The 15037-nt window shown below is 46.5% G+C and overlaps 1 protein-coding gene across 3 annotated transcripts in view; it reads right to left on the reverse strand.

Moving 5' to 3' along the window:
• The window catches only part of RFC2 (replication factor C subunit 2), a 37743-nt gene extending 26401 nt beyond the window's left edge, over positions 1 to 11342 (reverse strand). For all 3 annotated transcript variants that reach the window (XM_077908247.1, XM_077908249.1, XM_077908244.1), the window contains exons 1-2: positions 11193 to 11342; positions 10798 to 10947 (exon numbers count right to left, since the gene is read on the reverse strand). In XM_077908247.1, coding sequence (XP_077764373.1) covers positions 10798 to 10947; positions 11193 to 11194 — 152 coding nt within the window. In that variant the 5' untranslated portion in view covers positions 11195 to 11342. The remainder of the gene's footprint in view (positions 1 to 10797; positions 10948 to 11192) is intronic.
• Between the last annotated feature and the right edge of the window lie 3695 nt (positions 11343 to 15037).

Genomic DNA, 15037 nt, shown 5'->3' on the forward strand with positions numbered 1-15037 from the left:
AAGTACGAATCAGTGTTGGAGAGAGAAGAGGCCTACAGGAGCCAGATTGTGCAAGACGAGAGAAATGTTAGGTAAAAGAAACAAGGCCCAGTTTTTGTTTTGTTTAAGATTTATTTACTGTAGGGGCACTTCGGTGGCTCAGTGGTTAAGTGTCTGCCTTCGGCTCAGGTCGTGATCCTGGGATTGCATCCGGCATTGGGCTCCCTGTGGGAATTTGCTTCTCCCTCTGCCTATGTCTCTGCCACTCTCTGTGTCTCTCACGAATAAATAAATAGAATCTTTATTTAAAAAAAAATGTTTATTGTAGAGACAGAGTACTAGGAGGGGGAGGGGCAGACAAGGGAGAGAATCTCAAGCAGACTCTTCATTGAGCCCAGAGCCCAATGCAGGGCTCAATCCCAGGGCCCTGAGATCATGACCTAAGCCAAAACCAAGAATTGGACAATCAACCGACCAAGCCACCCAGGTGCCCCAATAAGGCCCAGTTTATGTTTTAAGTCTCTGGTTGCAATGTGGTAAGTGGCATGGAAGGAGGCAAGGGTGCTTGTAGAGAAAACTATATGTCGCTTTTCATGATGAGCACTGAGTAATGTACAGAATTGTTGAATCACAATATTGTACTTGTGACACTAATGTAACACTGTATGTTAACAACATTGTAATTAAAACTAAAAACTTAAAGAGTACGATGTGTTTGTTTGGTTTTGTGATCTTTTTTAAAAAAAAATGTTTTATTTAGGGGCACTTGGGTGGCTCAATGGTTGAACAGCTGCCTTCAGCTCAGGGTCCTGAGATCAAGTCCTGCATCAGGCTCCCCACAGGGAGCCTGCTTCTCCCTCTGCCTGTGTCTCTGCCTCTGTGTGTCTCTCATGAATAAATAAATAAAATCTTCAAAAAATAATAAAATCATATTTTTTAAAATTTATTTGAGATTGAGAGAGAGAGAGAGAGCATGACCGGGGGTAGGGGCAGAGGGAGGAGGAGAAACAGACTCCACTGAGCAGGGAGCCTGACTTGGAGCTCAATCCCAGGATCCTGGGATCGTGACCTTAGCCTATGGCAGACACTTAGCCAGTTGAGTCACCCAGGGGCCCCTGTCTTGTGATCTTTTTCTTTCTTTTTTTTTTTTTAAGATTTTATTTATTCATGAGAAACACAGGGAGAGAGAGAGAGAGAGAGGCAGAGACACAGGCAGAGGGAGAAGCAGGCTCCATGCAAGGATCCCAACATGGGACTCGATCCTGGATCTCCAGGATCAGGCCCTGGGCCAAAGGCGGCGCTAAACCGCTGAGCCACCCAGGTTGCCCTGTTTTGTGATCTTTTAACCTCTAAATTTAAAACTATAAAACATATGAAATAAATGTACTGAAAATAGTATCAACATTCATATACTTATCCACCAAGACAGATGTTAAAATGTTCCTCTTTTTTTAAAATGGAAATAAAACATTAGGATACTGCTAAAGTTCTCCACCCCATTCTTTTGTCTTCTCTCTTCTACCTCCACTTTACAGAAGAGGAACCCAAGGCACAGAGGGGTCAAGCTTTGTTCCTAAGGTCTCTTGGCAAGTAGCGGGGAGCCTGGATCTACACTGGGTGGTCTGAGCCCTGGAGGGGGAGGGGTAGAAGGAGAGGGAGAGAAAGAATTTTAAGCAGGCTCGGTGCCTGGCACAGGTCTTGATCTCACAACGATCATGACCTGAGCAGAAATCAAGAGTCAGACACTTAACTGACTGAGTCACCCAGGTGCCCCTCCATTGTGCTTATTAGATAATTTCTCTAGCATAGATAGAAATAGAATTGCTAGGTCCTAAGCAAGAGCATCTTCAATTTAATAAGGATCATTAGAATATCTTTCTGGGGCAGCCCAGGTGGCTCAGTGGTTTAGCGCTGCCTTGAGCCCAGGGCCTGATCCTGGAGACCTGGGATCGAGTCCCGTGTTGGGCTCCATGCATGGAGCCTGCTTCTCCCTCTGCGTTTGTCTCTGCCTCTCTCTCTGTGTCTCCCATGAATAAAAATAAAAATAAGTAAAATATTTAAAATTTTTTTCCTATCTTTTTTCTTTTTTTTTTTTTTTTTTAGTGTAGTAGTTGATACACAATGTTACATTAGCTTCAGGTGTCATTGGTAAATATATATATATTTTAAGGATTTTATTATTCATGAGAAACAGAGAGGAGAGAGAGAGGAGAGAGGCAGAGACACAGGCAGAGGGGGAAGCAGGCTCCATGCAGGGAGCCCGACGTGGGACTCGATCCCAGGTCTCCGGGATCACGTCCTGGGCTGAAGGCGGCGCTAAACTGCTGAGCCACTGGGCTGTCTGGTAAATATTTTTTTTAATAAATGAATAATCCCAGGGAGTTTCAGAAATACAAACATGGTGACCTAAGTAAAAATTTTGCATTAGTATTTTTCTGTAGCATTCATGTATGATCGTTATATATTTAGTATTTTAAGGATTTGAAATGCTAAAGAGAAGTTGGCATACTAGTGTCTACCAAGGGAACTTTATAATTCTAACCTAAAATGTAAAATTGAAGGGCGCCTGAGTGGCTCAGTTGATTAAACGTCGGACTTTTGGTTTTGGCTCAGGTTGAGATCTCAGGGTTGTGGAATGGAGCCCTGCGTTGGGCTCCATGCTCATCCAATAGTTCTGCTTGTTCCTATCCCTCTGCACTCCCCCACTCTCTCTCTCTCCCTCTTGAATAAGTAAATAAATTTTTTTTTAAAGATTTCATTTATTTATTCATGATAGTCACAGAGAGAGAGAGAGAGACAGGCAGAGAGACAGGCAGAGGGAGAAGCAGGCTCCATGTAGGGAGCCCGACGCGGGATTCGATCCCAGGTCTCCAGCATCGCGCCCTGGGCCAAAGGCAGGCGCTAACCCGCTGCGCCACCCAGGGATCCCAGTAAATAAATTTTTTTTTAAATAAAATGAAATAAAATGTAGGGGCGCCTGGGTGGCTCAGTCAGTTAAATGTTTGCCTTTGGCTCAAGTCATGATCCCAGGGTCCTGGGATCAAGCCCCACATGGGGCTCCCCACTCAGTGAGAGTCTACTTCTCCTCCTCCCTCTGCCCTTCCCCCTGCTTCTGCTCTCTCTCTCAAATAAATAAATAAAATATTTTTAAAAAATAAAATGTAAAACTGAATTAAATTAAACTTGTGGGAGAGCACCAGGGTGGCTCAGCGGTTGCGCGCCTGCCATCAGCTCAGGGCGTGATCCCGGAGTCCCGGGGTTGGGTCTCACATCAGGCTCCCTGCGTGGAGCCTGCTTCTCCCTCTGCCTGTGTCTCTGCCTCTCTCTGTGTCTCTCATGAATAAATAAGACCTTTAAAAAAAATTAAACTTGTGATTTTAGGTTAAAATCTTATTAAATTATAAATAGTATTACAATATTATTTTTTTGTATTACAATATTTAAGGGAACTTGAGATTCAACATATTCTGTTTAATAGATTTATGGGATATATTTAAGAACTTAGGTTTGTCAAAAAACTAAGAAACTTAAAGGAAATTGAACAATTAAATTTATAAATGTAGTTTAAAATGTTTGAGAGAGGGTAAATAAAGATTTTATTTATTCATGAGAAACAGGAGAGAGAGAGAGAGAGAGAGAGAGTGGCAGAGACATAGGTAGAGGGGGAAGCAGGCTTCAGTAGTTTCTATTCTATTCTAATAGTAGAGTTTTAGTTTAGTTTAGGTTTCTACTAAATAGTAGAGTATTCTAATAGAATAGTTTCTATTCTACTATTTCTAAAATAGTTTCTAAAACTATTTCAGTAGTTTTAAAATATATTCACAAAATTGAGCAGTCATCCACACAAATTCCAAAGTACCTCATCGCTTCAAAAAGCAACCCTAGACCCATCAACGGTCATCATCTGCCCCTTCCTCCAGCCTCTCCAGTAATCTGCTTTCCGACTCTATGGATTTGCCTATTCTGGACATTTTATATAAACAGAATCCAAGGGGGATCCCTGGGTGGCCCAGTGGTTTAGCCGCCTTTGGCCCAGGGCGCAATCCTGAAGTCCCGGGATCGAGTCCCACATCAAGCTCCCTGCAGGGAGCCTGCTTCTCCCTCTGCCTGTGTCTCTGCCTCTTTCTCTCTGTCTCTCATGAATAAATAAATAAAATCTTAGAAAAAAAAATGTTTGAGAGATTTTAATTATGCTATATCTAAAAAAGCCTTTAAAAATATCAATCATCAAAAGGTGCCTGGCTCGCTCAATTGGAAGAGCATGCAACTCTTGATCTCCGGTTTCTAAGTTTGAGCCCCACATTAGGAATAGAGATTACTTAAAATAATAATGCCAATAATAATGGTATAAGTCAATAAATGTCAAAATTCACTAGAGTTATGAAAAGAAAAATAAGGATTGTTGTTTTTTTTTAAAATATTTATTTATTCATGAGAGACACACACAGAGAGAGGCAGAGACACAGGCAGAGGGAGAAGCAGGCTCCATGCAGGGAGCCCACATGGGACTCCATCCCGGGACTCCAGGATCACGCCCCGGGCTGAAGGCGGCACTAAGCCGCTGAGCCACCCAGGCTGCCCATGTTATTTGTTTTAAGCAGGCTTCACACCCAGCATGGAGCCCAATGCAGGGCTTGAACTCATGACCCTGAGATCAAGACCTGATCTGAGATCAAGAGTCAGATGCTTCACCGACTAAGCCACCCAGGCACTTCAAGAAAAGTAAGATTTGTAAAGTGAACTTGAAAGCATGAATAAGGTTTCTCAAATTTGTAACTTTATAAGTCAAAAGAAAATCTGTAACTTTCTAAATTTTTAAATGCACAAAAGTTGTCTCAGGGCTCACTGGCAAACCCACATCTGTATGAATTGTCACTTGTTGGGACGCCTGGGTGGCTCAGCGGTTGAGCATCTGCCTTTGGCCCCAGGGCGTGATCCTGGGGTCAGGATGGAGTCTCACATCGGGCTCCCTGCATGGAGCCAGCTTCTCCCTCTCTCTGTGTCTCTGCCTCTCTCTGTGTGTGTCTAACATGAATAAATAAATAAAATCTTTTTAAAAAATGAATTGTCACTTGTTTCCCAATCGGCTATACTAGTGTACAGTAGTATACTACTGTACCAGCAGTACCAGGAGGTAATATTTTAACGTGCTACTCCGGGGGTACCTGGGTACTCAGGGGGTTAAGCGTCTGCATTTGGCTTAGGTCGTGATCCCAGGATCTTGGGGTTGAGGCCTCTTTGTTGGTCTCCCTGCTCAGCGGGGAGTCTGCTTGTCCCTCTCCCTCTGTCCCCCACCTCGCACTCTTTTTCTCTCCCTCAAATAAAAAATATTTAAAAGAAGAATAGAGGGGAATCCCTGGGTGGCTCAGCAGTTCAGCTCCTGCCTTCGGCCCAGGGAGTAATCCTGGGGTCCCAGGATCGAGTCCCACGTCGGGCTCCCTGCATGGAGTCTGCTTCTCCCTCTGCCTCTCTCTCTCTCTGTCTCTCATAAATAAATAAAAATCTTTAAAAATAAATAAAAGAAGAATAGAGAAGAAAGTGCTGCTCCATTATCAAGTACTATTATTATTACAGAAGGGAAAACTCCGGGCCACTGAGATTCTGTGAGGCTGGCACACAAATGTGCCCTGTGGTGCACTCAACGGTCCCACTCCCCACCGTGGGCCTGCTCCTTCCACCTTGGACAGCTGCCTCTCTGCCGACTGTCTCTGTAGTCCCCGCAGTGAGTGTGGGGCTGGTGACAGCCTTCAGGCCCCACTAAGGTTTACTAACGTAACTAGCAATTGGCCTGGGTAAAGGGCTTTACACTGACTCCCTCTGTGAGGTTGTCATCCCCATTACAGAAGTGGAAACTGAGGCATCTGGTACCCCAGATGCCTGTCTCTACCTCTCCTGGAGTCTCTCCCCAGGTCTGGTGTGTATCTCTGTGCGTGTGACTTGCCCTGTCATTCTGGTTAACGAGGTCACAGGGTAATCTCTGGCTGGGCTCTTTTCACAGGCATCTCAGAGAAGGCTGCCCATTTGACAATGACAGTCCTCACTGTGGAGCTGCGATGTGACTCTCGCAAGGCAAGCCCCCACAGGACGAGCCCCTTATGAGCACTGTTCTGGGAACTCTGTTCTGACCACAGCAGGTGATGCCAAGCTAGTTTAACAGGAGCGTCATGGTCCAAGCATCGTGGCAGGTGTACAGGTGTCCCACACACTACAAGTGACACCTGGAGAGCACTTCAGCAGAGTGGCCCAGGCCCCACAGGGAGATGCCCTGTGAACTAAGTATTCAAAGGAAGCTTGCTCAAGCTTAAATCCGACACACCTGAGCAAACGTGTCGAGAGAGAACTCTTGATTTTTAAATGTTTACACCCCTCAGCAGCAAAGCACTGATCTGATACCCTGGGCTTTGAGGGGCAAGGGGAGATACCTACACATGACCCTGAGATGCATCTTTTAAAAGACCTTTACTGTTCCTCACAAGAGGGCATTTTAGGGTGGGTAAGGCTGGTGATTTCAAGGAGAGCCTGCCCTGCTTTAAGCAAATTCTGAAGAGCAGTGGTTTAATAACCCTCTCAGGAGACAAGCTGTTCTACGTAAGTACACGTTCCGGTTAAGTGCCCTCTGTATGCAAAGTTTTTCATTTTAACTATTTTGTTAAATTTTAACAGTTGAGAAACTGAAAACTGCTTCACACACTTCCTTGCCTTCTTAGGGGAAAAAAAAAGGTACAGAATTTTTCCCAGTGCTTTAGGGTGATCAGTACAGTGGGTGTGGGATTTGTGTGCTGCGATGTGGGCACTACCCCGTGGCTACAGGCAGCATGCGGTGGAACTATTTGCCCCACACTGTAGAACCTGGGCCACGAGGAGGTTTGGATTCCTTACTTCTAATTTTGTTCCATTTATTTATTCGTCCAAGCTGTCCCTTCTTCCTGTACTCAGTGTGTCTGCCCTGGCCTTCCTGTGGCTGCTTCTCAATCTGCTGAGGGATGGGGGACCAGTGCACCACACTCATTCCAGTTCTGTCCAGTTATCCCTCCTCCATCACTGGCTGATGCAGGATAGGAGTGCTGATTTGAAGCAGGCTGCCCATGAGGAGCCGGATGTGGGACTCTATCCTGGATCCCAGGACCAGGACCTGAGCCAAAGCAGACACCCAACTGCTGAGCCATCCAGGCATCCCTCTTTTTTTTTTTAAAGATTTTTAAAATTTATTCAAGAGAAACAGAGAGGCAGAGACAGGCAGAGGAGAAGCAGGCTTCCGGCGGGGAGCCCGATGCGGGACTCAATCCCGGGACCCTGAGATCACCATCTGAGGCAAAGGCAGACGCCTAACCACTGAGCTACCCAGGTGTCCCTCTTTTTTTTTTTTTAAGATTTTTTATCATTTTTAAATAATCTCTACACCCAATGTGGGGCTCGAACTCACAACCCCAAGATCAAGAGTTGCACGCTCCACCAACTGACCCAGCCAGGCTTCCCAGGAGTATTTCTGTTTGGTTGTTAATGTGGTGTGCAAATGTATATGCACATATGCATGTTACATGTAACATACATAGTGTAACATATAACATACATGTATATATATATCATTGCCACTTTAATTTTTACTTTCTTTTGAAGTTATTTTATTTTATTTTTTTTAATTCTTTTTAATTTTTATTTATTTATGATAGTCACAGAGAGAGATAGAGAGAGGCAGAGACACAGGCAGAGGGAGAAGCAGGTCCATGCACCGGGAGCCCGACGTGGGATTCGATCCCGGGTCTCCAGGATCGCGCCCTGGGCCAAAGGCAGGCGCTAAACCGCTGCGCCACCCAGGGATCCCTTGAAGTTATTTTAAAGATCTTATTTATTTGAGAAAGAGGTAGAGAGCATGAGTGGGGGGAAGGGTCAGAGGGTGAGGGAGAAAGAATCTCCTGCAGACTCCAACCTGAACTCAGAGCCCAAAGCAGGGCTGACGTCATGACTACGAGACCATGATCTGACCCAAAATCAAGAGTCAGGTGCTCAGGGCACCTGGGTGGCTCAGTGGTTGAGCGTCTGCCTTTGGCTCAGGGTGTGATCCCAGGGTCCTGGGATCAAGCCCCACATCGGGCTCCCTGCATGGATCCTGCTTCTCCCTCTGCCTGTGTCTCTGCCTCTCTCTCTGTCTCTTGAATAAATAAAATCTTTTTTTTTTTTTTTTTAAGGGAGACGCTCAACCAACTGAGCTCCCCAGGTGCCCCTCTAGCAGTGCTTTAGAAGGTGTAGGTTCTTGGGAGCCTGGGGGTCCCAGTCAATTGAGCATCTGCCTTTGGCTAAGGTCATGGTCTCAGGAGTCCTGCATGGGGCTCCCTGCAGCTAGGAGTCTGCTTCTCCCTCTACCTTCCTGCCCCTGAGTCATGATCACTCTCTCTCTCTTTCTCTCAAATAAATAAATCTTAAAACAAAGAAGTGTATATTGTAGGACCCAGAATTTCCTTCTGGAAACTCGTCTTACAGAAATGCTTACACATGCACAGATATATGTATGACGATATTCACTGTGGTAATTTAGAACAGGGGAGAGCAGGAAATGATAGAGAAATCCATCTGTAGGTGGAAGGGGGAGGTAAATTGTGCTATATTCATACTACATAGTCATTAAAAAATAAAGGTCCTGGGCAGCCCTGGTGGTGCAGCGGTTTAGCGCCGCCTGCAGCTCAGGGTGTGATCCTAGAGACCCGGGATCGAGTCCCATGTCAGGCTCCCGGTGCATGGAGCCTGCTTCTCCCTCTGCCTCTCTCTCTCTGTCTCTCATGAATAAATAAAATCTTTAAAAAAATAAAAATGAAAAAAATAAAGGTCCTTCACGTATGCCAACTAGAAAAAGTCTCCATGCAAAAAAGAGTTACAGGAAAAAAAGTAATAATTCAATGTTGTTGGTTTTTTCCAGATTATTTATTTATTTATTTGTTTATTTATTTAGTGCAAGCAGAGAGAGGCAGAGGGAGAAAGAGAGAGAGAATCTTAAGCAGGCTCCACACCCAGCACAGAGTCCAGCACAGGGCTTGATCTTAGGACCCTGAGATCATGACTCAAGCCAAAGTCAAGAATCAGATGCTTAAAAAAAAAAAAAAAGAATCAGGTGCTTAACTGAGCCACCCAGGTGCCCCTCAGATTTTAAGTGATCTCTACACCCACCATAGGGCCCGAACTCACAACGCTGAGATCAAGAGTCACACGCTCCACACGCCAGGTGCCCCTGAAGTAAACAATAATTCTATGTAAAAGTCTTGCTACATCAGGTGTGGTACAGTGACATACTAGCTGGGAGCAGGACACAGATGCGGTCTCGGGAAGCTCCGGTCAAGGCTTCTCAAGTGTAGCTGCATAGAATCACCGAGATGGTTTGACACAAATGCCGAGGCCAGGAGGCCACCGTAGAGGTTCTGATGGGGTAGGTCTGGGGGCCTGGGCACACAGCAGGAATGAACTTCTGCTCCAAGAGTTCAATGAACCCAGAAAGGCAGGGACCACAGTGGGAGTGGGGGTGTGGAGATTCTCCCAGAAGAAACGTGAGTGCCAGGACAGGCCCTTTAGGCTGCTCCTGTGGGACCTTCTCTTTTCTTTTTCTTTTCTTTTCTTTTCCTTTCTTTCCTTCCTTCCTTTCTTTTTTTTCTTTTCTTTCTTTCACTTCCTGTTGGGTTCTCTGTGTGTTGGAACATTCAGACAGCTAGATAGTGAGCCCACTTTAAGCTAAGAAGTCTTATAATTGAGAAAAAACACATGTCTACACAGATCAATTTGGGGTTGACTAACTGCATTTTTAAAACCTCACCTAGGCTGCTTGACGTTTCTTTCTGCACCAATCTCCCCGGGACATTATTCTCAGTGTGAGGTCACACCCACCATTTCAATACCACCTCCACTGCCAAAGGGGTGCTTCTCTTGGGTCCAGTCTGACCTGCTGGTACTCCAGTTTGGGGGTGTATTTTGTTTTCCCTAATCCCAGAAATAGCCAAGCACTGGTCTCATTACCTGAAGGAGTCACGAAGTGAAGCATAGCCTGAGCATGCCCACCCACTCCTGTGCGCTTGAGCGCATACCACATTCTTCGGGAAGCCCCAAGGGCCCCAATTCCAAGAAGGTGCATCTCACAGAAAGAATGTTTGCATCTTGCCAGAGGTTGTGGGGTGCAGGGTATAACTTCGGAAATCCTCGATACCCTGCAAGATTCTACCAAGATTGCAGCTTGTTATGCCCCAGGAAGTGCCCTCAGTGCAGGGACACTGTACACAGGCTGTGGGGTGGGGTGGGGGGAACACACGCTAGAGACAAGCTGGTGCGGTGTGAAAGGCCCCCAAAGAGAAGCTTCGCCATCCAAGGTGCAGATGCGCCAGCTGGGGATAGCGGCAAGTCAGAGATGGCCACAGACACAGGCGGTAATTGGACCATGTCTTTATGGGTCTGTCCATCCATCCACCTGTTCATTTATTCAACAAATATTTATTTAGTGAACAGGACCGAAGTCAGGGCCCTGTCCCCAGTATGGGATACAGATGAGGAAGGGCTTCCGCTCAGCACGGCAGATGCCACGGGTGGAGGAGAGCGACTCTGAGCTCAGAGCTGGTGGAGAAGCATTAGGGACAGTTCCTTCCAGGAAGTGATGCTCAGGCCAGGCCCTGAGAACCGAGCAGGAGTTATTCTCCCGGGGGAGCCCGAGAGGCGGGGCGGCCCGGGTTCCAGAAGAGGGCGTAGTCCGTGCAAACTCGGGGAGGGGGGTCTTGGAGACAAGTCAAAGCTCAAAGAGGTAAGTTAAGTCCAGACAAACAAGCGGTGGAAGCAAGCGCGGGGCAATACCTGTACAGCCTGGGGATGGCGGGAACTCCGCGCAGCCGAGACAAAGGGTGTCCAGGTGCAGGAAGGGCAGGTGAGGCTGGGGAGCTGGCCACGCGCCTCGCAAGCGCCAGGAAGCCAGTGCTAAGTCTCAGCAAGGCGGATGGAGGAACCCTGTGGATTAAGAGAATGGGGCGGGGCGGGGGGGGGGTGATCAGAAGGTTAGGGGACTCCCTTGGAGGGCACTGGAGTCCCAAACCCGGGCCCCAGTCAGGGGTACAGCCTGCACATGCCCCCCACACCCACCCTAAAGAGGGGATGGAGGTGGGCGGGCCCGAGTAAGCGGCGTCCGGAGGTCCCCTGCTTAGGACAGCCCCAGCTCAAAAACCACCTCTCCCCCACCGCCCGCAAATATTTACATCCTGTTTAGGCCGAGGCCTCCCAGGGCCTCAGATTTTCATGAATAAAATATGAGTTTCTCGGCCGAGCCAAGGAGGGAAGAAACCCCCGCCTGCTGGTAGGGACCGGAGGCAGTTTAGAGTTTCGGTTGCTGCCGCCTCCCGCGTGGTATTTGGAGGAAATTTGAATTGGCGGATCAAGGTGACCCGGGGCGGGAGATTTGGCATTTTCTATACCTTCTGGGAATTCTAGGAACTAAACCAGTGGCAGCGCACATCCCCTGAATTTTACTCATAGGGCTGTTTCCTGAGACACTCAGACTTTGACTCTTTTATCTTTCTGAAATGTGGTTATACTAAAGCCCAGGCTTTCATAGGCAGAGGGGGACTTTCGGAGATAATCCAGCCCAATGCCTTCCTTTAAAAAAAAAAAAAAAAGAAAAGAAAAGAAAAAAGATTTTTTTAATTTTATTTATTTAAGACACAGAGAACAAGGGGATCCCTGGGTGGCTCAGCGGTTTAGCGCCTGCCTTCTGCCCAGGGCGTGATCCTGGAGACTCGGGATCGAGTCCCACATCAGGCTCCCTGCATAGAGCCTGCTTCTCCCTCTGCCTGTGTCTCTGCCTCTCTCTCTCTCTCTGTGTGTGTCTCTCATGACACACAGACACATGAATAAATAAATAAAATATTAAAAAAAAAAAAGAACAAGAGCATGAGCAGGAGGGGCAAAGGGAGAGGGAGAAGCAGATATCACCACCTCCATCAGGGAACCCCACCCTGGGTTCAATCCCAGGACTCTGGGATCACGACCTGAGCTACCTGAGCTGAAGACAGACACTTCACTGACTGAGCCACCTTTTAAAAAAGAGAAAACCCAGGCTCAGAGGGCAAGGGTCTTGCCCCGGGCCACATAATTGGTTATGGTTCCCTGTCACCTGGTCCACTATTTTTTTTTAAGATTTTATTTATTTATTCATGAGAGATACCGAAAGTTCCCTGTCACCTGGTCCAATATTTTTTTTTAAGATTTTATTTATTTATTCATGAGAGATACCGAAAGAGTGACAGAGAGAGAGAGAGAGAGAGAGAGAGAAAGGCAGAGACACAGGCAGAGGGAGAAGCAGGCTCCATGCAGGGAGCCCGATGTGGGTCTTCAGGATCAGGCCCTGGGCTGAAGGTGGAGCTAAACCACTGAGCCACCCGGGCTGCCCCTGGTCCAGTATTCTCCCCACCACGTCACACTTCCTACAAGTACAAAATTTTGAAATGCATAGACAGTCTATACAGAATGGTTTTGGATTATCAGAAAATTGAGCAGATAGTATGGAGACTTCCCATATACCCTCTCCCCTGGCACAATTTCCCCTATTAGTAACATCTTAGGTGATGTGGTTGGTATATTTATTACAATTTTTTAACACTTTTGTTTATTTTATTTTATTTATTTTTATTTTTAAATTTTTTTAAATTTTTATTTTTTTTATTTTATTTATTTTTATTTTTTTTATTTTATTTTTTTTTAATTTTTATTTATTTATGATAGTCAGAGAGAGAGAGAGAGGCAGAGACACAGGCAGAGGGAGAAGCAGGCTCCATGCACCGGGAGCCCGACGTGGGATTCGATCCCGGGTCTCCAGGATCGCGCCCTGGGCCAAAGGCAGGCGCCAAACCGCTGCGCCACCCAGGGATCCCTTATTTATTTTTAAAGTAGACTCTATACCCAACATGGAGCCTGATGTACAACTTGAATTCATAAACCTGAAATCAACACCCTAGCTGAGATATAGAGTCAGAACAAGGGAGGCTTGGGTGGCTCAGTGGTTGAGCATCTGCCTTAGGCTCAGGTCATGATCCTGGGGTCCTGGGATCCTGTCCCTCTTCGGGCTCCCTGCAGGGAGCCTGCTTCTCCCTCTGCTTATGTCTCTGCCTCTCTCTGTGTCTCTCATGAATAAATAAATAAAGTCTTTTAAAAAAAAGTAGGAGCCACTGATGTGCCCCCATTTATTACAATTAATGAGCCAATATCAACACATTAATTAGGGGCACCTGGGTGGCTCAATTGGTTGAGTATCTGCCTTCAGCTCAGGTCATGATCCCAGGGTCCTGGGACTGAATCCCATGCTGGGCTCCCTCCTCAGTAGGGAAGGTGCTTCTCCCTCTCCCTCTGCCCCTCCATCTGCTCATGCTCTCTCGCTCCCTCGTGTGCTCCCTTTCACCATCAAATAAAAATTTTTTAAATGCTCATAAAAAACTTAGTATTAATTAAAGTTCATAGTTTGCATAAAGATTCTCCCTTTATGTTCAAACAGTTTTATGGGGCTTGACAAATGAATAATGCCATGTATCCTTTATTTCAATATCTTCTAGAATACTTTCACCTTCCTAAAAATCACCTACACTCCACCTATGCATCCTCCTACCTCCTCCTCCCCATGCAGCCCCAAGTAACCACTAATCTTTGTATGTTCTCCATGGTTTTGTCTTTTCCAGAATGTCATATGGTTAGAACTACCCAGTATATGGCCTTTTCAGACTGGCTTCTTTCAATTAGCAATATATATTAAACATTTCTTTCAAGGACCCATAGAAACTTCCATCATGAGTAATGGAGACCTTACAGGTCGGTTGAATATTTCACATTCTTTGTCCAGTTGCACTCCTTCCAAAGATGTGGAAATTCTTTGAAAATGACACAAATTTCTTTTTAATTATAATCAGAGAAGGATTTGGGTTGATGCCTGGACCTGCTTCTTGGACCTTCAGAGAATTTTTCCCCTAGTCCTTCTGATGCTTTCTCCTCAAAACATTTCTTCACCAACCATTTTCCTCATGAATTTTTGCCTCTCATTTGGTCTTATTTTCTCTTCTGACCACTCTGTAAAACCTCGATTGGAGACAATGTTGGACCAGGTGATGGGGAACCCTGACAGATGCTCACTGATGATTAGCTGAGTGGCCCTGGGTCAGAGAGAGACTATTGTCTCTCTGGACACTGTTTTTCCTCCGCCAGCCATGTGCTAGAATCCATTTCCTCTGACATTTTATTTAATCTCTACAAGTCATTAGTGAAGAAATCCTTATTCCTTTGTTTAATGCACGAGAGAAACACAGTGAGGCCATGAACCATTTGCTCAAAGCCAGGCGGCCAGCAAGTGCCTGCGGTGGGATGGATTTGAACCTAGGTCACCAGACCAGGCCGGGGCTTTAAACCTCCACTTCTTCCTTGGGCAGGCCTTAATTTTCATTTTGATCCAAATTTTTTAAAATGTCTCAAATTTCCCTGGTTTTCACAGTGGCATAACAGTGTCAGTAACCTGAAGAAATACTTTTCCTGGGAAAGAAAGTTCTGGTTTAGGAACTGCTGACCTAAAACCAAACAGGAAGTTGAGCATTCCTGGCTTAAATGGACCATCTGGGACTCTACTAGAATCAGTCCGGAGTGGGGGTGGGGGGAGCGGCTGGCAGTTCGCTTCAGCCCAGGCTCAGAGGAGAGAGGAGGAGGACTCAAGACTACAAACAGTCATGGGGCCTGCTGCCCTCCTAGGAGCTGGAAATCGAGGTGGGGGTGGGGAGCAGTAACTGGAGCACAGAGCACACAAGAGGGAGAAGCTAGGGAGGCAGATGCTGAGGACCCAGCCACTGTGCTAATGGGGAACAGTGCTCGGGGTGGGGGCTGACATCAGGCAAGGGGTAGGTGAATCACCCACGGGGCGTTTGGACAGCCTCCCAGGCTGGGGGTAGTAGGTTCTTGCAATGCGTAAGGCAATACTCCGTCTCAGGGAGCCCTGCCCCTTGGTTCCTGGCCTCTGGTGGAAATCCCTGGCAATTCCGAACTCTGAGAGAGCACAGTTACTGCTCCTACAGAG

Source organism: Canis aureus, chromosome 8 (genome assembly GCF_053574225.1).
Source record: "Canis aureus isolate CA01 chromosome 8, VMU_Caureus_v.1.0, whole genome shotgun sequence".
Taxonomy (NCBI): domain Eukaryota; kingdom Metazoa; phylum Chordata; class Mammalia; order Carnivora; family Canidae; genus Canis; species Canis aureus.